General features: G+C 41.0%; 1 protein-coding gene across 1 annotated transcript in view; it reads left to right on the plus strand.

Moving 5' to 3' along the window:
• The first annotated feature begins 2,346 nt into the window (after positions 1-2,346).
• Positions 2,347-21,700, plus strand: part of ryr2b (ryanodine receptor 2b (cardiac)) — a 45,198-nt gene continuing 25,844 nt past the window's right edge. Inside the window, exons 1-46 of the mRNA XM_030787498.1 lie at positions 2,347-2,394; positions 3,516-3,632; positions 4,038-4,181; positions 4,459-4,518; positions 4,653-4,731; positions 4,830-4,942; positions 5,091-5,208; positions 5,332-5,428; positions 5,529-5,603; positions 5,816-5,972; positions 6,938-7,099; positions 7,779-7,900; positions 8,069-8,252; positions 8,379-8,514; positions 8,682-8,777; positions 8,941-9,059; positions 9,231-9,364; positions 9,641-9,882; positions 10,504-10,696; positions 11,092-11,311; positions 11,664-11,768; positions 11,853-11,956; positions 12,066-12,149; positions 12,461-12,620; positions 12,779-12,926; positions 13,217-13,425; positions 13,687-13,861; positions 14,116-14,324; positions 14,544-14,872; positions 15,125-15,239; positions 15,378-15,538; positions 15,707-15,866; positions 16,021-16,107; positions 16,312-16,538; positions 16,925-17,765; positions 17,955-18,155; positions 18,250-18,355; positions 18,520-18,645; positions 18,882-19,158; positions 19,345-19,459; positions 19,720-19,852; positions 19,981-20,084; positions 20,217-20,352; positions 20,660-20,846; positions 21,071-21,179; positions 21,414-21,534. Of these exons, the coding sequence (XP_030643358.1) occupies positions 2,347-2,394; positions 3,516-3,632; positions 4,038-4,181; positions 4,459-4,518; positions 4,653-4,731; positions 4,830-4,942; positions 5,091-5,208; positions 5,332-5,428; positions 5,529-5,603; positions 5,816-5,972; positions 6,938-7,099; positions 7,779-7,900; positions 8,069-8,252; positions 8,379-8,514; positions 8,682-8,777; positions 8,941-9,059; positions 9,231-9,364; positions 9,641-9,882; positions 10,504-10,696; positions 11,092-11,311; positions 11,664-11,768; positions 11,853-11,956; positions 12,066-12,149; positions 12,461-12,620; positions 12,779-12,926; positions 13,217-13,425; positions 13,687-13,861; positions 14,116-14,324; positions 14,544-14,872; positions 15,125-15,239; positions 15,378-15,538; positions 15,707-15,866; positions 16,021-16,107; positions 16,312-16,538; positions 16,925-17,765; positions 17,955-18,155; positions 18,250-18,355; positions 18,520-18,645; positions 18,882-19,158; positions 19,345-19,459; positions 19,720-19,852; positions 19,981-20,084; positions 20,217-20,352; positions 20,660-20,846; positions 21,071-21,179; positions 21,414-21,534 (7,345 nt within the window). The remainder of the gene's footprint in view (positions 2,395-3,515; positions 3,633-4,037; positions 4,182-4,458; positions 4,519-4,652; positions 4,732-4,829; positions 4,943-5,090; positions 5,209-5,331; positions 5,429-5,528; positions 5,604-5,815; positions 5,973-6,937; positions 7,100-7,778; positions 7,901-8,068; positions 8,253-8,378; positions 8,515-8,681; positions 8,778-8,940; positions 9,060-9,230; positions 9,365-9,640; positions 9,883-10,503; positions 10,697-11,091; positions 11,312-11,663; positions 11,769-11,852; positions 11,957-12,065; positions 12,150-12,460; positions 12,621-12,778; positions 12,927-13,216; positions 13,426-13,686; positions 13,862-14,115; positions 14,325-14,543; positions 14,873-15,124; positions 15,240-15,377; positions 15,539-15,706; positions 15,867-16,020; positions 16,108-16,311; positions 16,539-16,924; positions 17,766-17,954; positions 18,156-18,249; positions 18,356-18,519; positions 18,646-18,881; positions 19,159-19,344; positions 19,460-19,719; positions 19,853-19,980; positions 20,085-20,216; positions 20,353-20,659; positions 20,847-21,070; positions 21,180-21,413; positions 21,535-21,700) is intronic.

Below are 21,700 nucleotides of genomic sequence, written 5' to 3' on the forward strand. Positions count from 1 at the left end.
CTCTGCAGTCACACTTACTTGCCCTCGCTGATGCTCCATCTTCTCCACGTCCTCTGCTATCCAATGCACCACAAAACCCAAATGCCTCATTTGCATAATGTTGCTTTCATTTTATGACAAAACTGAATTGGCACTGATAATAAATTGTATTATTTGAGTTTGTATTACATTTAATGAAACAGGTCTTGTATAACAGCCCCTATTCTGGTTAGTCTTTGTGATGCTGAGAAACTTTAGAATTAAACATACATGTGGCATATACCCCATGCAAATACATAGTGTTATTAATTCAAAGAACAGCTCTTATGTTATTGTTATGCACAATATGTCACATGTGGAGGTTTGCCATGACACTGTCTGGCACAATGTTTTGTTTGACAGAAAATGATTGAGAGAATGGTGTTTATTAGTTAGTGAGTGTACGTGCGTGCGTTCATGTGTGTGTGTGTGTGTGTGTGAGTGTGAATTTTCTAATGGGAACTCATCCCTATCTCTCAGCAGTGCCTAAAGCCTCTTCATACCTGAAGTAGCACAAGTTCACAGAACACTGATATTTAGTAGTCTACTCAACAAATGGTATAACTAAAATGTCTACCTTTTCTGAAAATATTACTGAAAATATGATGCCTTTGGCATTAAATTAACTGCGTGTTGATGGACCTTTGTTTGGAACTGACTTGAATCCTGCTTGAAAAAAGATTGAGGAAAAAAAAAATATGAAACCAAAGTTTTAACTTTAACTTTACAGTAGAGTGTAGCACCTGTTGCCTGCTTGTTGCAAACTTTGAACACACATTATTTCAATGAAATGAATATAGCTTTTACCATGTACTTTTTAGTGAGAGTTTTCAAAGATTTGTAGAATTCACAGGTGAGTTATATTCTGTATTTCACACTTGAATAAAGAACATAAAAAGTTTTGCTTTGTTATTGAAGTAAAAACTCAGACAAATGATTCACACGTCATCTTTTTCTGTTTCATTCTGCCTCTCATACTGCTTCACTGTCAATAAACGAATGTAAAGTGTACTCTGAACTTTTTCTGTGGAAGCCTAAAATTGTTTTGAATGCGCTGTTTACCTCAGCTTTGTTGAACTGCATTGATCGATTTAGACTATCAACCTTAGATCCGCTCATGTTTCTGGTTATTTTTATCCTTATGTGAAAACTATATGAGATTGATTATCTAACTGCAGTACCAACAGTAAATGTCTCCCAAATTCGTGGATATTTTATGTTATTTTAGAGAAGCGCGAATATTTAGATATGAAAAAGGCTGTAACACGAACGCGTAATTTATGTAATACATTTAGCAGATATGCAGAAATGCCCAAAATGAAGTTACGTGGCAAATACACACAGGCGGTCATCACAACAAAACAATACTCACTGAGTTATGCCAGTAATCATTACAGGCCTCCTAGCTTCCAGTCATACTGACATTCATTCACCTCCGTGTGCCTCCCTGAAGCAGCTGAACTAGACGACAATATGGCCTGTTTGCAAAAATTGCATTTAGCGCGCAAATTGCCTCGACTAGAAACTTTAATCTGAATTCTTGACTCAGGTAAAAACAAAATGCCTCGAAATACATTACTGATACAGTAATTTCATTTGCGAAAGCTGGTGTCAAAATTATTTCGATCTTTTACGGTTAAGTGCCATAAAAACTGCAAAGCGGTAACTATGCGCCATATGGCATCACTTCCTTAGTGGAGAGGTGACGTTTAAGTTACTTAAAGATAGTGAATTCCAACATACCATTTAACTACTAATCATTTAACTACTATAAAGAATTTTTAAATAAAAGCATATTTATATAGAAAAATAAATTGATCAAAGCAGAATTTTGTTTTCGCTTCAGTCAATGCGCAAAAGTCAGGTTTGTTAATCTAGACTGAAATTTTGCCTTATGATTCTTTTCATCTTCCGTCTTTTTTTTCTGTACTTGAACTAATATGGCCTTTATTCAAAACAAGTAACAAGTAAAACACCTCCCGTATGTTCATGCCCATGCAAAGTCACGAGAATTCATCAATTTTGTCCTCAGCCGAGAGCAAATTCCGCTAACATATTTGTGTCAATAAGTATTTTAATGTTTTGTTAAATGACTCTTTAGCACGTGTTTTATCACATCTTGTGATCAATTCATATATGAGATTCTTTATGTTTTCACATCGAAACCACATTACACTAAAGGGTTAACTGTCCTGCGATTCGACTGATGCTCTCCGCACCTGCTGGTACTCTCCTCGGACAGTGCGAAAAAGACTTCAGAGGACTGTCCTCAACCAGCCCTACACTGAGTCGCTGTGCTCACCTGACCGGGAAACTTTACCACCGACCATGACTGCAACGGGAGAAGGGGAGGATGAGATTCAGTTCTTGCGAACGGTAAGTAGGGCCAATTTTTCAGTGTCTGAGCGAATTTTGACTCGTCGGTTCTGTCTGTACCAGAATCTGTGTCCGGTTGTGATAATGCGAATTCCACATCACCTCAATTAGAGAGAACAAGAGTGAATTCATGTTCTTTGGCTGAATGATAACTTCACTTAGATGTAGGTATGTAATAAAAGGTAAATTTGTCGAGACAATTTAACAAAAACAAAGAGCATGTGGAAACAAAAATTTGCAGCCAACGAACTCCCACCTTTCCAAATGCATGTGGACCCATTAGTCGTTATGACGAGCATATGTTTGTGTCCCTGTTCTTGTGTTATGATTTGCGATCAAACTAAACTTTCACAAGATTAAATAGCTAAAACTATTTCACTAATAAATCACAAAGTGGAAACAGTAATATATTTACTTGATTTAGTTTTGTATCTCTTGTAGTGTATGTAGTGCACAACCAGTTTTTAATTTTCAATTAATTATTGAGTATCTTCATAAATTATGTAATCCTATGAAATGGATTGCTTGAAGTGTGATGACTTACAATGTACACTTTCCCTTTTAATGTATTTTGATTTAGGCCTAGTGTAAATGGCAGAAATGGCTGAGTATTGAGCAGTGGCATCAGTGTCTATTTTAATCTGTTATCTGCTGTGGAGGGACGGGGCTGACTGTAGGGTTTGTGATCTGTTCGCTCTCAGCTCCTTATCACTGAACCAGAGATAGACACAACAGCACGCGTGATAACACATGTGCACGCGCACGCACACACACACACTCACACACACACACTCACACACACACACATACACACACACACACGCACACACATTACAGAGAGAGAGAGAAAGTTACTGCTGTGCTTATGTCTACACTGACACTGAGATAATGAGATACAGAGAGGTGTTGGAATTCTCCTCCAGTTGACTGATTTAAAAATAGCTTTTTGTTCTGTCCTTCTACAGTTATACACAATCCCATGCTTACTTTCTCAAAACCCTCTCTCACTTTTCTATTTTTCTGAGGACTGATTTAATATGGTCTAATACCTTAGTGAAAAAGGAGTGTGTTGTTTCATCAGATATTTAGAAACAGCATATTTGCCTTGGTTTGTTGTACAGAAAGATGAGTTAGTGCTGCGATGCTCCCTGTCTGACCCACGGCAACAGAAGCTGTGCTTGGCTGCAGAGGGTTTTGGCTGTAGACTGTGTTTCCTGGAGAGCACCTCTAACTCAAAGGTAAAGGTATAAGTAATGTCAGAAACATCAAAGATCATAATCTCAGAAAGAGGAGTATTTCCCTTCCACAGAACTTACATATTGGGGTTTTTTTGTGCTTAGTTTTTATCAGTTCGTGAACAAACACATTTTGTTTGTAAAGCCAAATTTTTCTGTTTTTTTACCCTCTAAACCCTACATTTTCTACTTCTCTGAAATCAGACTTATACTATAATCACACAGTGTTCATGGCAGCAAATATTACTTGTTGAGTGATGCATGTCCATTTATTTCTTTCTCTTTTTACTCTCCTTCTCTTTTCTAAAAAATTCTGAACGAGTGGTTTCTTTGTAGTTTTGTGTTATCTTGGACAATGCTTATATATACAGTTTTTCAATACCGCATGTTCTACACTGTCCTCTGTAGAATGTTCCGGCAGACCTGTCTGTGTGTGTGTTTGTGTTGGCCGAGTGTCTCTCTGTCCGGGCTCTACAAGAGATGCTTGCTATCTGTGAGGACCAACAGGCACTGGTGAGCAATCATGAAATGAATGAAAATACTTTAAATTATGTCTGTAACTGTTCATTCCAACCTCAAATTGCTCATTCATTTACCATAGCACTTACCAAGCACTTAAATAGTACTGTACTGTGAATTAACATTTCAAATGTCCACCCTCCAGATTAAAGAAAGACTTACACTAAAAGGGCCAATTTCCAATAAGAATAATATCTCCTCACCACAGATGAAGTTAGCACTGTATAACATGTAAAATATGAAAAATATTGCATATTTAAGTTAAGTGTGCATAAATTCTGGTTTGTCTGGGCAGGCACCTGATGCTGAGGGACATCGTACTCTTCTGTATGGACATGCCGTGCTACTCAAACATGCCTACAGCGGCATGGTGAGACCAGTCATAGCCCTTTAATCCAGTTTGCTGTTTTAAGTAATCCAGTAATTGGCATGTTTCTCTGGACAGCGCTGGTGTTGATCTATTCACTCTCAGTCTCTCTCTCTCTCTCTCTCTCTCTTTTGCAGTATCTGTGCTGTTTGTCCACATCTGGGCATTCCACAGATAAACTGGCCTTTGATGTTGGGCTTCAGGAGGATACAGCAGGTATACTAGGACCTCATACAAACTTAGGATATACTCACAATGCAAATCACAATGCACTGTGCCACAGGCGATGCTATCACTTTCTGATTGATTGGCAGGTGAAGCGTGTTGGTGGACCATTCAGCCAGCCTCCAAGCAGAGGTCAGAGGGTGAGAAAGTGCGCGTGGGGGATGACCTCATTCTGGTCAGCGTTTCCTCAGAGAGGTACCTGGTGAGTTTTCTTTCTGTCCTTTTTCAACAACCCCTGATAGATATTACGCTTGTCAGTTTTGAGTAACATGTTGCAGCTGTTGCATTTTGCTGCTGTTACTTTTTCATTTACCTGAGTTGAATATACTCATTAGTTGTTCTTTCTTCAGCATGTGTCCCACAGTAGTGGGACTGGTAATGATGGTGGGACTGGGACTGTGGACGCAGCCTTCCAGCAAACTTTGTGGAATGTGGTTCCCGTTTCATCGGGGAGTGGAGAGGCTCAAGGTTGATGGGCCCACTCAAATTCTCATCCACTCAACTTCAGTTGTACCTGAATAATTAAGGTTAAAAAAAACTCTGGGAAATGATTGTAGTATTTTAGCCAAAACTGAGCTTTATTTCTCACAGGTCACCTGAGGGGTGGGGACACGTTACGGCTAATGCGGGGACACACAGATGAGTGTCTGACTGTTCCAATTGAAGAACACAGAGAAGAGGAACGCAGGTAAAACTAATAGTGAGAGAGGCTCCTATTGGTTTATGTGAGTAATTGATAGTCATTGTCAAACTAAAACACCCCCTCAAATTTCTCCATATGTATCCAGGTCTGTATGTTTTGAGAGTGGGTCTGTATCATCTCACGCTCGTTCTCTGTGGAGGCTGGAGACCCTGCGCGTAGCGTAAGTCATTCCCATTCATTTTCATTGTGCATATGGTTGATCAGTCACAGTTTAGGCACATTAGATACTTTGCTACTTTGTGCAGAATCCTCAATACCTATGGCCTTTATTGTGTGCGTGTGCATTTCTGTGTGTGTGTGTCTGTCTGTCTGCGCGCGCGCGTGTGTGTGTGTGTGTGTGTGTGCTGGGGTTGGATATATGGATGCATGTAGGTGGAGCGGCAGCCACATCCAATGGGGGCAGCCATTTCGACTACGCCATGTTACCACAGGGATGTACCTAAGTCTGACACAGGAGCGTGAACTGCGATTGGTAGACAGAAATAGAGCTGGTGTCACATCCACTGCCTTCTGTCTTCGTCCATCGAAGGTAGGGCACTGTCAGATCTGCTCTAACACATACCATCTCTGTTGCCCCTTCCAGACATAGAACCCAGAACATGGATGAAAGTGTCTGGCATTGTAGATGGAATCCGCCTTTCACACTTGCAATCCACTGCTGAAACACTGATGTGACAAGCACGTTCACACCTGGCACAAAAATCCCAGAAAGGCAGGATGTGACTTCCAACTTGGTTTGAACAAAATGGCTGCTGAACAGATCCTATCAAGTGTTGATTTGCGAGCGTTCAGCTAACTGACTGGATCCGCTTGCCATGAGCAAACTGCAGGACAAATACATCATCAGAGGAGTCATCCTCTTATGCCGCAGTGCTACAGCTTTGCTCACACTCAGGTCTATCTGGAACAATTCCAGGAACGTTACTAGGTCTGGTCCTGGAAAATTACTGGATCAACTTTTTCAATATTTTAAACCTGGCTCGCATTCACACATAACCCTGTTTATGGAAGTCATATTTTTGCAGCTGCAAGATCATGAAGTCAAAAAGAATGGTTTGGAGGTCTTTCTCTATTCGTGCGTAGTTGACACACAATCTGTAAATGTTACACCACTCATTCTGAAAATTTGTTTGGGGAACAAAATGTGGTGATCACCAACTTTAACTTGAAGCTTTGTGGTAATTTTAGGGAATTTCCTTCTGAAAAAGTACTTTTGCTATTACTGCTAGATCTAAAGATCTAGGAGAATTTCAGACACGCTTTGAGTATCATCCATGTACACTCCAGGAGCTCAATTCGTTCTTTTTTTTTTCATACACGTATTCTATATGAAAGATCATTTGTCTTAAGGTAGACAACTTTGGAATGTTATTGGAATCTCTCTGTCTCAACATTTGACAGTAACACCCTAAGACCTTTCCAAATGAAAACATTTCCTGATAACTTAATATTGACATAATACTGGTTGTCTTTTCCTTATATCTCTCTATACAGGATAAAGTGGACACCGAAGAAAGGAGAGATGTGGACGGAATGGGTATTCCAGAAATCAAATATGGAGACTCTGTCTGTTATGTCCAGCACATGGATACCAACCTGTGGCTTACCTATCAGACCAGTGACAGCAAAAGACGCTCTGGTGGGCCACAGCGTGAGGTAAATCCCATCTACTTTGGTGGTTCCCACAGAAAGTTCAGGAAGACAGAAACTTCAGTGACTCTTCGTGACACACAGCTTTGATGCCTAGTTGACAATTTTGTCAGACTGAAATTCAGTTTTAGGGTTTTTGAATCTTCAAAGTTCACTCTGATTCACACTATGAGAACAAAAGTAATGTCTGATATTTCAGTAGACCAATATTTATCTGTTTTTATTGTTTAGCTGTAGAAAAACCAAGTATAATGAGTGACTGTCATGGGCTTACATGAGTAGTGTAGCACAAGAGTACACGCCATAAAGAGAACCATCCACTGGCAAAAAAAACCAAACCAAAACAAATTAAACCTCAAATGAAATGTCAACCACATCAAAATTTGGTAGCCCTGTAAATCATTAAAAAAAAATTTCAATCTAACTATTTTAGATCATTAGAGAATATTCCTGTTTTTGTTACAGAAGTCCAAAAAAAATACAAATACTTGAAAATAAATGTCTGACCATTTCAGTGCTGCACAGACAGTTCTATGGACCTAAGGTATATTTTAAGATTAGGTTTGTCTTAAAAATATTTTTAGTTGTTGTTGTTGTTGTTCAATGGATGATCTGTTGCATGAGGCCTCCTCCTACTCCATTATGACCTTCGTTTAAAACAGAAAATGGTTTCAATGTCCTCCAGGCCACAATGCATCTAGAGGGTCACATGGATGATGGACTGACCCTCTCACGCTCTCAGAGGGAGGAGTCCCGAGCTGCCAGTCTCATCCATAGCTCCACCCTTCTCCTCTCACGCTTCATAAGGTACATTTTGGCATTGCTGGAAAGCTGGAATGAAAGAGAAATATAGTAAAAATGTATTTTTATAATCCATAGATAACACTGTTGTAACTGTGGAATCAGAGAGTGACATAGTGAAAATGTATTTTTTATAATGCTTTCATAACACTGGTGTAAACTATGCTGTCTCAGGGAATTGGATGACCTTGGTCAGAGAACTAGCAGCCCAGCTCTCCATCTGCCTATTGAGGTGGTTCATCTGAGCCTACAGGATCTGATTGCTTACTTACAGTCATGTGACATGGGTCAGGCACACAAGACAAAGCAGAGTAGTGATCAAGCACTGAGGAGCAGACAAAATCTTTTCCAAGAGGAGGTAACGCTGGCTCATATAAAACTGTGTTGTCCTTAAACCCTCTCTTTCGGTTTATGTCAGATTTTCCATTTTCAAATTTATCTAAGACTTCTTTCTTTTTTTTCTTTCTTTCTTTCTTTCTTTCAGGGTGTGATTACCTTGGTTTTGAACTGTATTGATCACCTGCATTTGTACAGTAGTGCTTCCCATTTTACAGAGACTGCTGGGAAGGAAGCTGGAGAGGCCTGGGAATCTGTCTTAAACTTTCTTTATGAGCTCTTAGGTAAAAAAAAAACAAAAACAATCAGATTCAGTTTAGTGTGATTCTTTTGTTCAGGTCAGTGTGGTTCAGTTTTATGTCATTTAGCTCTATGACGTGTATTTCAAAATATGTTGATTTCAAGCAGATGATTACACATGGGTCTCTCCTTTTCCCATGCGCCTTTTTAGCGGTGTTGATAAGGGGAAATCGGAATAACTGTGCCCAGTTTTCAGGCTCCTTGGATTGGTTGATCAGCAGATTGGAAAAACTTGAGGCATCCTCTGGTATGTTAAATCTCTGTTGTCAATGAATGGCTGCTATTTGCTCACATCACATGATTTTCTCAATTCAGAGCCAGCAATGTTGAGAATTAGGTGATATTTCTCAGGGGAAAAGTTTCTAGTGCTGTCATCAACAACTGTAATGTGCGTTGCTCTTGTGCCACAGGGATTCTGGAGGTTTTGCACTGTGTCCTTATGGAGAGTCCTGAAGCTCTCAATTTCATCAAGGAGGGACACATCAAATCTATTATAGCTCTGCTTGACAAACATGGACGGAATCATAAGGTACGTTTGTGTGTTTGTGTATGTATTTTCATGATTGTGTTGTTTGGTGTGTTCATTTATCACTGAAAGTGTGTTACATGAAAAGATGAAAACATTGCGTCACGTACCTGTTGAGGAGCAAACATGTCGTACTTGTGTGCGTTAACATATCTCATGCCCTGTCTACTACAGATCCTAGATGTGCTGTGTTCATTGTGTGTGTGTCATGGTATGGCCGTTCGCTCTAATCAGCATTTGATCTGTGATAATCTTCTGCCAACACGAGATCTGCTCCTACAGACACGCCTAGTCAACCAGGTCACAAGGTAAACCTGGAACTGTGACCTTTTATTTGAAAATCACTGGTAAATTTGTTGATATCTCGGCTTTTGTTATGCTGAGCATCCCAATCAAACACTTTTCATTCTGCCAGTTAAGGCCCCAATGAAAATCTGAAGACCAGAATCTGTTTTTCTCTGAGAATGAAACCACAAACACTGAGTTATTCAAGAATATTGACTGGCCACATCGAGGCCCTAAAATCAGCATGTTTTCTCCTTACTCTGTTTCTTTCTTCATCTTTCAATAATTTTTTCTTCTAGCATATGTCCAAATATATTCCTTCATGTGGGAGAGGACTCTGCCCAGTATAGAAAGTGGTATTATGAACTGATAGTGGAGAAGGCGGAGCCATTTGTGACGTCTGAGCCCACTCACCTGCGTGTGGGTTGGGCCTGCACGGATGGTTACCGGCCCTCTCCCACAGGAGGTCAGGGATGGGGCGCTAATGGTGTGGGTGATGACCTCTGTTCCTATGGTTTTGATGGACTTCACCTGTGGTCAGGTAAAGTTCACTCTTGTCCATGCCTGGGCCCATCATGACGGTTGTCTCCTCCTAGATTAATTGAGAACTCCATTTTTCTAACACAGTACAATGTTTATTCAAGTTTTTGTCACTTACATTTTGAAACTCAATAGGTGTATCATCATTCAAAAAGTTACATGTTAAAAATCACCATGACAATCACCATTACTGGCACAGTAAAGCAAATTTTTGAGTGCATCTGAGGTTTTGAAGAGAGCATTTGTGATGTTAAAAAAAGAAGTACAAGCAAAATTGTTTTGTGTCTGATGTACTTGGAGACATTTTCCATGTTTGGCTGTTTCTTTTAAGAGAAATGAATGTACAAATCGAGATGTTTCATAGAGACACTCTTCAGATACACTCTGTGAACTCCTCATATGAGTATTGTGTATGGGACATTCATTCTTTCAGTCTGCGCAATACTGTCATACATTAAGGTAAAGTTAATATCTAGGTCTCTTGGACCAAAGACGTATGCCTTAGAGATAAGCTCATAGTGTTCTTTTGTTTGATTGTCTGTACTAATTTGAAACCTTTGATGGTGATGAATGTTGAGAGATCTAAAATGTCTTTTGACCATCTGTCTCTGCCTACACTCAGGTGGTGTTAGTCGTAGAGTCCAATCACTTAACCCACACCTGTTGAGGGAAGATGATGTTGTCAGCTGCTGCCTTGACCTCTGTGCGGCTTGCATTTCCTTTCGGGTTAATGGGCAGCCAGTGCAGGGCATGCTGGAGAATTTCAATTTGGATGGACTTCTGTTTCCTGTGGTCAGCTTATCTGCTGGAGTGAGGTATGACTTCACCGGTTGAACGCAACCAAATAATTTATCAGTAGAAAAGCCTTGAGTAGACATAGCTGCATTTGGTAATAATTTTTGAACAAGCCACAAGCTTTTGTTACAAGCCACACCTCATTCTTAAACCCCAAAAAACACAGTCATTCGATAGATGAAGTAACTTATTCTTGATTTCTCAGGATAGGAACAGCTTCTCGAGACAAAAGGCCAAAAAATTACACATCTTTTGACCTTTTGACTCCCCTTTTTGATTCAGTAGGAACAGAAATGTTTGTTTTTGTTCTTTCATTGCATTTTCACCTTTTTTATTGTTAATTATGTTTTGCAGTTTGCTATTATCATACTTCTTGCATTAGTAAATGACTAGTTTGTCTTTCTTTGTCCTGTAGGGTGCGATTCCTATTTGGCGGTCATCTAGGGGAGTTTAAGTTCCTTCCTCCACCTGGGTTCTCTCCATGCTGTGAAGCTCTCCTACCCAGGGTCAGATGTCGACTGGAGCTGTGCCTTGAAGTCACCAGACGTCACACTGGCAATGTCCGTGACCTTCTGGGACCTGTTTGTCCTGCTTATCCAGTTACCTTTATACCCATGCCAGTGGACACCAGTCAGGTATCCTGAGTTTATTTCATAAGGAGCTAATAAACATTTTCTAAACGATATTCTGCTTATGATGTGTTTAAGGTTTAGGGAGAAATGTCTCAGTGTTTTGTTATTCAGATTTTGATCATAGGTGGCATAGCAAATACATCTATTCAGTACCTTGTTGTTTTTAGACAGCGGTGAATGTTGTGGTGAACAGTCGTGAGTTAAGGACAATTCAAGTTTTATACTTCTCAGAGTTGGCACAAAAGAGATGTTTCTCATACCAGGTCTGTGTAGAGTATCTATAGAAGAAGACACTTTGTTTTCCGCATTGAGAAGTTCAAAAACAACCCATAGTCTCCCTCTCTGTCTGACCCAGGTGGTGCTTCCCCCTCAGTTCATACGGATTCAAGAAAGGCTAGCTGAAAACCTCCATGAACTCTGGCTTGTTGACAGGATTGAAGAGGGCTGGACCTACGGGCCTGTGAGTACTGGATGTGCATGTTACCTTGTTACCTACCTACCCAGGGTTCATTCTTAACAGTTATTGTCTGCCTGTTTTCTATAGGTTGGAGATGAGAGCAAAAAAGCGCACCCTTGTCTGGTAGAGTTCTCCAAACTCCCAGATCAAGAGAAGAATTCTAAAATGCAAGCATCCCAAGACACTCTCAGGTGAGATCACCCAGATCTAAGGAATGCTTTAGAAAATTCCAGAATTTCTCATGCTATATTTGATTCTCCAGGTATTTTAAGCACTTTCATGCCTTTTGATTTGTTAAAGTACTCTGCTGGCACTTGGTGCTAATATTGGGTTGTCTGATGACCATCCAGAAGAGGAAGTGAATTATGTACGACTTTCCAACAAGTAGGTCAAGCTGTTTCCTTCTCTGTAATATGTGATTTAAAACAATGGCTGCGTAAATGTATCAAGAACTGATGAAAAACTCTGAGAAAACTCTTAGTAACACTTTTGATATTAGTCGGACCATTCAGAGATTGTGTCGGACAAATGTAACCTAGAAATGCCAATCAGCTTGCCAGATAATCTGTGGCAATTTACATATGCATCTACAGAGAATTATAATCTATTGTAAAGTTAGATGAACATGTAATGATTGCTTTCATGCCTCTTTTAGGATGTACACATAAGGATCTTTGCTTGTTTAACCCATACAGATATGAGCTGTGCAGTGGCTATAGGCCTGCTCCAGTCAACCTGTCCAATGTTAGCTTTACTGAGGCTCAGGAGACTTTGGTGGATAAGCTGGCTGAGAATGAGCATAACGTATGGGCAAGAGAAAAAATCAGACAGGGCTGGAACTATGGTCCACAGCAGGTGACAGTTGCACTGTGACAGCACAAAAACATGCTGTTTACTTTTGAATTGTCCTTTGGTGCCCAATGCAAACTTTGTAATTCAAAATCTATGTTTTTGCTTTCGGATGATGACAAAATGCAAAGATCTCAGTTGCATAATGCTCTGTATTTTTTAAGGATGTGAAGGGGAAGAGGAGCTGTCATCTGGTACCATTCTCCTTCCTGGATGAGAGGAGCAAAGCCTCAATTCGGGAGGCAGCAAGGGACATAATAAGCACTCTGCTGGGCTTTGGTTACACTGTGGAGCTCCTGGAACAAGATCAGAGTGAGTGTCATACTTTGGGGGTGCAGGCTATAGTTTTTATTTTAGAGAACACTTTTTTGTGGCTATCTTAGACTGATTAGAGGTCTTAATTCTACAACTTACGTTGAAAATTTAGTGCAAAACAGACCAGCTGTGATGACAGTCTGCTACATTGAACAAACTATGTTTTGTCATTTTTTTAAATATTAGATTTAGCATCTCCAAGTCTGTCTGTGAAATGCACCAGGTATTAGTGAAAAGAACTGACCTCATGTAGGACATGGTATTATTTACTTTCATCTGTGTTCTAGCCCCAAGTCCAGATGTTAAACCCGTTCATATGGAGAGGTTCCGTCTATTCCGTGTGGAGAAACCATTTGCAGTAACTTGTGGGAAATGGTACTTTGAGTTTGAGGTTGCTACAGATGGGGAGATGAGAGTGGGCTGGGCCCGACCTGGAAGCAGACCTGACCTTGACCTGGGAACTGATGATCAGGCCTTTGTGTTTGATGGCTCAAAGGTATTGATTAAGAACATGTGACATTGGCACCATTTCTCTAAAACAGTGGGATTTTTGGTGATTTCTGTTGAGTTTAGACAGGCCCACGCTAATTTACTGAATCACTTACAAAACTTTTAAATAATAATAATAGTAGTCTCTTTCTGCATTCAGTTTAAGTGATTATCTCTTTATTTTGCACAATATGGCTTCTTATTTTTTATTCTCTTCTGTCTTCTTTCTTTCTTTCTTTCTTTCTTTCTTCTCATATCTTTACTCCAGGGTCAGTGGTGGCATGGTGGTGTTGAGTCATTGGGCAGAATATGGCAGAAAGGTGATGTGATTGGCTGCCTGCTGGACCTGACCCTGTGCACCATGATGGTCACTCTGAATGGAGAAATACTGTTAAATGATCATGGCTCTGAACTAGCTGCCAAAGACTTTGAAATCTCTGATGGTGGGTCTCATTTATTAATCTGTCCCACTGTGATACAAGTGGTACACATTGTTTGATTCATATCTTAAATTGCAAGTAGAAGCAGGTGCTTTTTTCTCAATAGTTGATTTGGAAACACAGTCATGCACTTATAATTGTTTATTACGAACCAATAACCATTTTTTCATACAAAACAACGGAGTATTTTTATAGTCAGCACAACAATTGACATGCTATTAGAGCCTAATTAATGTCCTTTCTTGAATGTGTCCAAGGTTTCTTGCCAGTGTGCAGTCTGGCAGTGAACCAAGTGGGCCGTCTGAATTTGGGCAGGAAGGCGAGCTTTCTACGTTACTTCAGTGTCTGTGGCCTTCAGGAAGGCTACCAACCCTTTGCCTTCAACATGAGTCAAGACTTGCCCCTCTGGATGAGCTGGCCTCAACCACAGTTTATACCTCTGTCAGCAGACCACCCAAGTGTGCAAGTGAGTCTACAAATACAAGATAGCATATGACTTCTTCAGATTTGACTCTCTTAATTTACATAAACAATACAGCAGAACTCATTAAGTCCAAAAACAGAGCGTAACTCAATGTAGACAGTTTTGAATGATCAACTTCTACAAAGCATGAAAAGGTCCTTATAGAAATGCTTTAATTTTTCTTGCTCTTGTTCTTGTTGCCTGTTTTTGGTGTTTCCACAGGTGACTCGTATAGAGGGAACAGCAGACCATGTCCCATGCCTAAAGCTATCCAAGAAGACCAAGTTGTCACAAGGCAGTTGTGTTAGCAGTGATATAGAGTACTATCGTCTTAGCATGCCTGTAGAGTGCGCTCAGATCTTCACTAAGCTTGCAGAGGGGGCTGTCCATTCCAGCAGTAGTGTCTTCTGCCAACTCAGAGAGCCAGAGGGAGAGGTAGATTCAGACTTTGAGGTTTTGATGAAATCAGCCCTTAGACACACAGGATCCAGAGATGAGCTTAACAACCACAAAGACCACAGCCAAGAGAAACACTCCAAACTCAAACAAAGGTTGGTTTCAAATGATGGCCCAACTCAAACAACTGTCCAAAATACCATCAGTTAACCCATAAAAAGTACATGATCAGATGTACCCCTAAACCTTTATCTTAACTGTAAAATACTGGCACTGTTATGCATTTAAGCTGGAGACATGAAATATTTTCATACTTTGAATTTAACACCATATTATACTGAATGCCGATTGGTCTGGCCTATGAGTTTGTTAAGGATTTTGATTTTGCTGATTTTGGTATATTTGAGGTTTTTACTTAGGAAGAAACCAGACCTAAGTAGCAGCCATTCTTCTGCCCGTCTGCTAGAGGAGGTGCTAGCGATTGAGAGAGATGATTACAACCGCCTCGTTAATACCACAATGGTGACTAAGTCTCAGTCTGTTTGTTCAGTCATTACTGTGAAGCTGGCCATTTCATTCACTGTTCCTCCTCTCTGTATTATCCTTTGCTGACTTTCTCTCTCTCTCTCTCTCTCTCTCTCTCTCTTTCTGTCCTTATAGTATTACTACTCTGTTAAGGTGCTCCCTGGTCAGGAGCCCTCCTATGTTTGGGTGGGCTGGGTTACATCTGACTTCCACCAGCATGACCTGAATTTTGATTTGGACAGGGTTCACACAGTCACTGTCACACTTGGTGATGAGTGGGGTAAAGTTCAAGAAAGGTCAGTCACAAGCAGAATACCAGTGAAACTTTGGATATGCTTAGTATATTTCAAAATCAAGAGCTTTAGTTGCGTGTGTGTGTTAGACATAAAGATATATGTGTTGTAATGTCGAATACAGTGGTGGTTGTATGACTTTTTCTATCTTTGTACATGAATGTATTGCAGTTTGAAGCGTAATAGCTGCTATATGGTTTGTGCGGCGGAGGGCAGCAGTCTGTCCAACAGTCGTAGTGGCAGTTGTCTGGAAATTGGCTGTCTAGTTGACACAGCAACTGGACTTCTTACCTTCACCTCCAATGGAAAAGAGATGGCAACCTACTACCAGGTACAAACAGCAGGCCAAAAATGTCTTTAATGGGCTATCTTATTTTCTAACCTGAACACAAGTATGACTTTGAACTTGACCTGAGGATGAAAAGTGAATGTGGCTATTTTTAGCTAGAACATAACTGATGGTTTGCTTTTGTATGCTCCTGTAGGTAGAACCTGCTACAAAGCTCTTCCCTGCAGTCTTTGCCAAAGCTACCAGTCCTGAGGTGTTTCAGTTTGAGTTTGGCCACAATAAGGTAATCTCACTCATGATAGATTGTTGATGAATATTTTGTGTTAAAGTCATATCATATGAAGGAATCTTTAGAGTGTGTTTTATAATCAGTTCAGGATAATTATGTTAAATACAAATCTTAATTCTTAAATCTTAAAGTCATAATTCTTATATTACTAAAGTTCTTAACTGATTCTGATGCCTCTGGTTTGTTCTCTTCACCTAGAATGCAATGCCATTGTCAGCAGGCGTTTTCCAGAGTGAAAGGGGGAATGCTGTACCACAGTGTCCTCCAAGGCTATGTGTCCAGTACCTCTCACCTGTGCAGTGGATCCGTGTGCCAGACAGTTCCCAGCAGGTAGAACTCACCCGTCTTAACAAACGTCACGGCTGGACAGCACAGTGCACAGAAACTCTCCAGATCATGACCTTACACATCCCTGAGGAGAACAGGTCAGAGGTTACAAGGTTACTGTAGAGTACACATCAAGCTCTCCTACTGTAACATAGGTCTTTGTGTGCGTGTAGTACTAAACTGTCAACCTTCAGATGCACAGTGTATAAAGATTTCACAGCACAGTTCATTTCTTTGTTTCTGTAATATGTCATACTTACAATATTTCAGATATGAGAACATGAGGAAGATATAACATAGAATGTATTGTACTATGTTGATAGTACATGCAGAATATTATTGCAGAATATTATATTATGTAATAGTTTTGAATATCTTGTGAGGTGTTATTCATATGTTCATGTTCAGCTATGACAGAAGGAATTGACCTCATTGATTCGCTTGCAAAGTTTTATTCTAATCCTCTGAATACCAACTCTCTCAGGTGCGTTGACATTCTTGAGCTCTCTGAAATGGATGATCTTCTCAAGTTCCATGACCACACCCTCCGCCTCTATTCCGCCCTCTGTGCCTATGGCAACAGTCATGTTGGCCACGCCCTCTGCAGCCATGTAGACCAGTCACAGCTCATGTATGCCCTGCAGTGTCCACGTATGCCTGGCCCTCTGCGGATGGGTTACTACACCCTCCTCTCAAATGCTCATCTCAGTCCCCATGCTAATGCTAGACTTTTCACAACCCATGAATATATAGTCCCCTTGACAGACAAAACTCGTTCAGTCACCCTTTACCAAGGCTACAGGAAGCATCAAACCCTGCCAGGATCTCACAGCAGCAGTTCCCTACAACCTAGAATGCATTTCACGTCACCCTGTTTCATCAGAAGTGATGGGACTGGAATGATAGATGAGGCTGATTGTGTAACGATCGGCAGGGGTTACCTACATCAGGGTTGTCCTGAGTTCCCTCTGGATGTCTTGAAGGTGGTTGTTGTGGACATGCTGAGGGAGGCGGTGTTTGCTGTGGGACAAGGTGCGAGAGATCCAGTAGGGGGCAGTGTAGAGGTCCTTTTAGTCCCTCTCCTTAGCTTACTACACACACTTCTGCTCATGGGTGTTTATCAGGGCTCTGAAATGAAGCCTGTGCTCGCATTCATACTGCCGTCTCATCATGCACGAGGCACAGACAGGCCTGGAGAAGAGGATGAAGAAGAACAGAGTTACATAAATCATGGGGAAAAGGAAAGGAGGAATGAGGAGAGGATGGGAAAAAGGAGTGGGCAAACGCTGCTTCAGATGCGCCTCCCCGAGGCAGTTAAACTGCAGGTTTATAATAATCTATACCTCCATTTAGAAGTGTTTTATTGAGACCTGATTAATTACAATGTTTCATTGACCCAGTATCTCCCCTTCATTTTTCTCTATCCATCTCTGTTTCTCTCATTCCTCCTTTCTTATTCTTCTTTCTTGTTCTTCCTCTGCTATCTTGTCCACTGCTGTCTGTTGCTGGCCCAGGTGTGCCATCTGCTTCAGTATTTGTGTGACTGTCAGGTACGTCACAGAGTCGAGGCAGTGGTTGCTTTCTCTGGTGACCTTGTCGCCCGACTCCAGGACAACCAGCGATACCGTTACAATGAAGTCATGCAGGCGCTCAACATGTCCGCTGCCCTAACTGCCCGCAAGACCAAGGAGTTCCGCTCACCTCCTCAAGAACAGGTCAGTGGTCAGGGGGCTTTGTGCATGTGTTGATTTGTTAGGGTGAGTTGAACTGTTAACGTAAGATATTGACCCCCTCATCTTGCCCTTGTAGATCAACATGATGCTAAACTTCCGTGAGGACCAGCCAGAGTGTCCGTGTCCAGAGGGAATCCGGGAACTTCTACTGGAATTTCATCGGGATCTTATGACTCATTGTGGTTAGTTACAGACCACAAAGAAGCACACCCAAATAACAGCCAGTGAAACAGCATGATACCACATCATAAGCTTGTGTCTTCTATTATGATTATATGAGCTTTATTTTTCAATTCCATTACACCAACTTAACCTTTTCAGTGAACTGCTTCAATGTGTTTTACAGGAATTGAATCTGTTGACACTGAGGATGAAGATGATCACTCTATCCGGGCACGGCTGGTTGATAAAATGGTTAGCTTAAAGAGAAGACTATCGAGAACTATTGAGGAGGACATTATCATCAAGCCTGGTAAGCAAATTTAAACAACTTTGATGAGAAATGTAATCTGCCAGATGTTTCCGTTTGGAAATATTATGGTACACAACTCCTCCCATACAGCAGCCATCACAGTACTCGTTTTTACTGAAAGATTCACTGAATGAGATGTTTGGTAACAAAAGTATACTTTGAGCTGATCCAAAACTTTTGTACCCAGGGCTCTTCCACCTATAATGCCAACAGAACCATATCTGCTTCTCCCTCAGTCTCTCTACAGCAGCTGATCTCTGATACCATGTTGGCATGGGTGCGTGAAGGTGCAATTGAGGACCCGGCTTTGGTCAGGGCTGTTTTTGGACTCCTGAGGTGCCAGTATGCCACCCTGGGGGATCAGATGGCAGCTCCCCTTCAGAAGACTTACTGTATCAGCCCAAGCTCTGTGGAGGACACCCTCAATCTACAGGAGGCGCTAGGGTGCATCAGGTCTCTGCTAAGAGTCAGGATGGGCAGAGAAGAAGAACAGCTGATGATAAGGGGTCTTGGGTATGAGGCAGAGAGATTATTAACATTACAGAATGTTAATGCATATTGTTATAATACTCTCAGATTCATAAACATGGCACTCAGCTCTTCATAAGAATGTGTCTCTGCACACTCTTGTTGTGTGTAACTGCTTCAAAACTCGATCACTTTCATCCTCAGCCACCCCGTTTGTTTTCTCTTGTGCAGAGATATCATGAATAACAGAATTTTCTACCAGCATCCTAACCTGATGCGAGCTCTGGGTATGCATGAGACTGTTATGGAGGTGATGGTGAATGTCCTAGGAGCTGGAGAATCTAAGGTAACCACATAGAATGCATTTATATTGTCTATTCAATATTTGCATGTTCTTTCTGAAATGAACAGGAGTTTATGTAAAAATATGCTTGTGAAGTGTTAGGTTTGTGAGAAATTGTGCATATGACTTACTGGTTTATTGTTTTCATTGCAATGTTCTATTGTCTTAGTCTTTCTCACTCTCTCTCTCTCTATTTCTCACATACACAAACACACACACACACTCACACACACACACACACACACACAAACAAACACATAAAGGAAATCATATTTCCCAAGATGGTGGCCCACTGTTGCCGTTTTCTGTGTTATTTCTGCCGAATCAGTCGTCAGAACCAAAAAGCCATGTTTGAACACCTCAGCTACCTTTTGGACAACAGCAATGTCGGACTTGGTATGTTCTGGTCATTATACAAACTGTGCTCAATAACACTGTCCAACTATGTTCTTGTCATTGAAATGAAGTACAAGTGTACAGTTTATGGAGCAGTTGTGGCTGAGGCTGTTTTGGTTTTCCACTAGCCACACCCTCAATGCGAGGCTCCACCCCTCTGGATGTGGCTGCTGCCTCTGTGATGGATAATAATGAGCTGGCCCTATCACTCACTGAGTCTGACCTGGAAAAGGTGAGTGACGTCAGTCTGTCAGCTGTTTTCCCCTTTTCCTCCTCTCAGCCACATGTTCCCCATTCTAAACTGAATCTCTCTTTTATGTGTGTGTGTGTGTGTGTGTGTGTGTGTGTGTGTGTGTGTGAGCAGGTTGTTCAGTATCTGGCAGGCTGCGGTTTGAGTAGCTGTCCTCTCCTGGTTGCTAAAGGATACCCTGACATTGGCTGGAACCCAGTGGAGGGAGAGCGTTATCTGGACTTCTTGCGTTTTGCTGTCTTCTGTAATGGTAATGATACTAGAACTAATTGCTGCCGTCAATTTATATATTATTTGCACAAATCTATCTTAGAATTGAAAAACCATCCTGATGTTTTAGCAACTCATAACAATGCTATTGTGTCCAATCCTACTGTATTACACCTAGCATACAGATTTCTAGTTGCTCTTTTTAATTCCTTACGGTGTGCACTGTTGCCATTAAAAAAAAAACATTAAAATGTAGACATCATTTAGATCCATTCTGATGTTCATATACTACGAGTTCACCCTTGTTGCCTTTTGGCTGGCCATTGTTAACTATTTTCTATCTAAAGGTGAGAGTGTTGAAGAAAATGCGTATGTGGTGGTGAGACTTCTGATTCGCCGGCCTGAGTGCTTTGGCCCCGCCTTGCAAGGGGAGGGTGGAGACGGTCTCCTAGCAGCCATGGAGGAAGCCATCAGGATCTCAGCAGACCAGAATCAGGATGGAACGGCAGCAGTCTATGAATCCAACAAAACACTGTGTAACGATAAAATCCAAAAGACCTCTGGGTAAAAGCAGTTTTTTCTCTCTTGTGCTTGTTCTCTCTCTATCCCTATATTCCTGTCACTATCTCACTATTTTCTCTCTTGTTTCCTTATTGCTCTCTTTTTCTTTATCTATCTCTCTTTTTATGTATTCTGGGATGTTTCTTTCTTATGTCTGTTTTGTGTCTGATCCTAAACGTTTGTGATTGCACACACAGAGACGCAGCTGAAGATGAGGATGATGATGTCATCCACATGGGTCATGCCATCATGACCTTTTATTCTGCCCTGATTGACCTGCTGGGTCGTTGTGCCCCTGAAATGCATGTAAGTAATCACTAACTTGTGGAATGACTCACTTTATTTTATTGTCTCTCTTAAGAGACAGGCCTAATAACAGACCTTGCATTCTTGCGCCGGTGATGTTAACCAATGTGGCCATTCTCTGTGTCTGATCACGTGTGTGTGTGTGTGTTCTGGGGGGGTTTGTGTGTGTGTGTGTGTGTTTGTGTGTGTGTGTGTGTGTGTGTGTGTGCGTGTGTGCGCGTGTGTGTGTTTTAGCTGATAGAGGCGGGTAAAGGGGAGGCCATTCGTATGCGGGCCATTCTCAGATCTCTCATTCCTATAAATGACCTGGAGGGAGTCATCAGTATTCCTTTCTACTTACCCACACTGGACACAGGTTCGTATGAGAAAGGGACAGTTTGAGCTACACTTACATGAAATAATCTCTCATTTTAGAACATTATTCTTTGCTGAAAAAGTATCATAACCACTGACTATCCACAATTTTGTTGTGATATTTTAAATCATTTTAAAGTCTACTAATTTTTTTTACGATTTTCTGT

Source organism: Chanos chanos, chromosome 10, assembly GCF_902362185.1.
Source record: "Chanos chanos chromosome 10, fChaCha1.1, whole genome shotgun sequence".
NCBI classification, from domain to species: domain Eukaryota; kingdom Metazoa; phylum Chordata; class Actinopteri; order Gonorynchiformes; family Chanidae; genus Chanos; species Chanos chanos.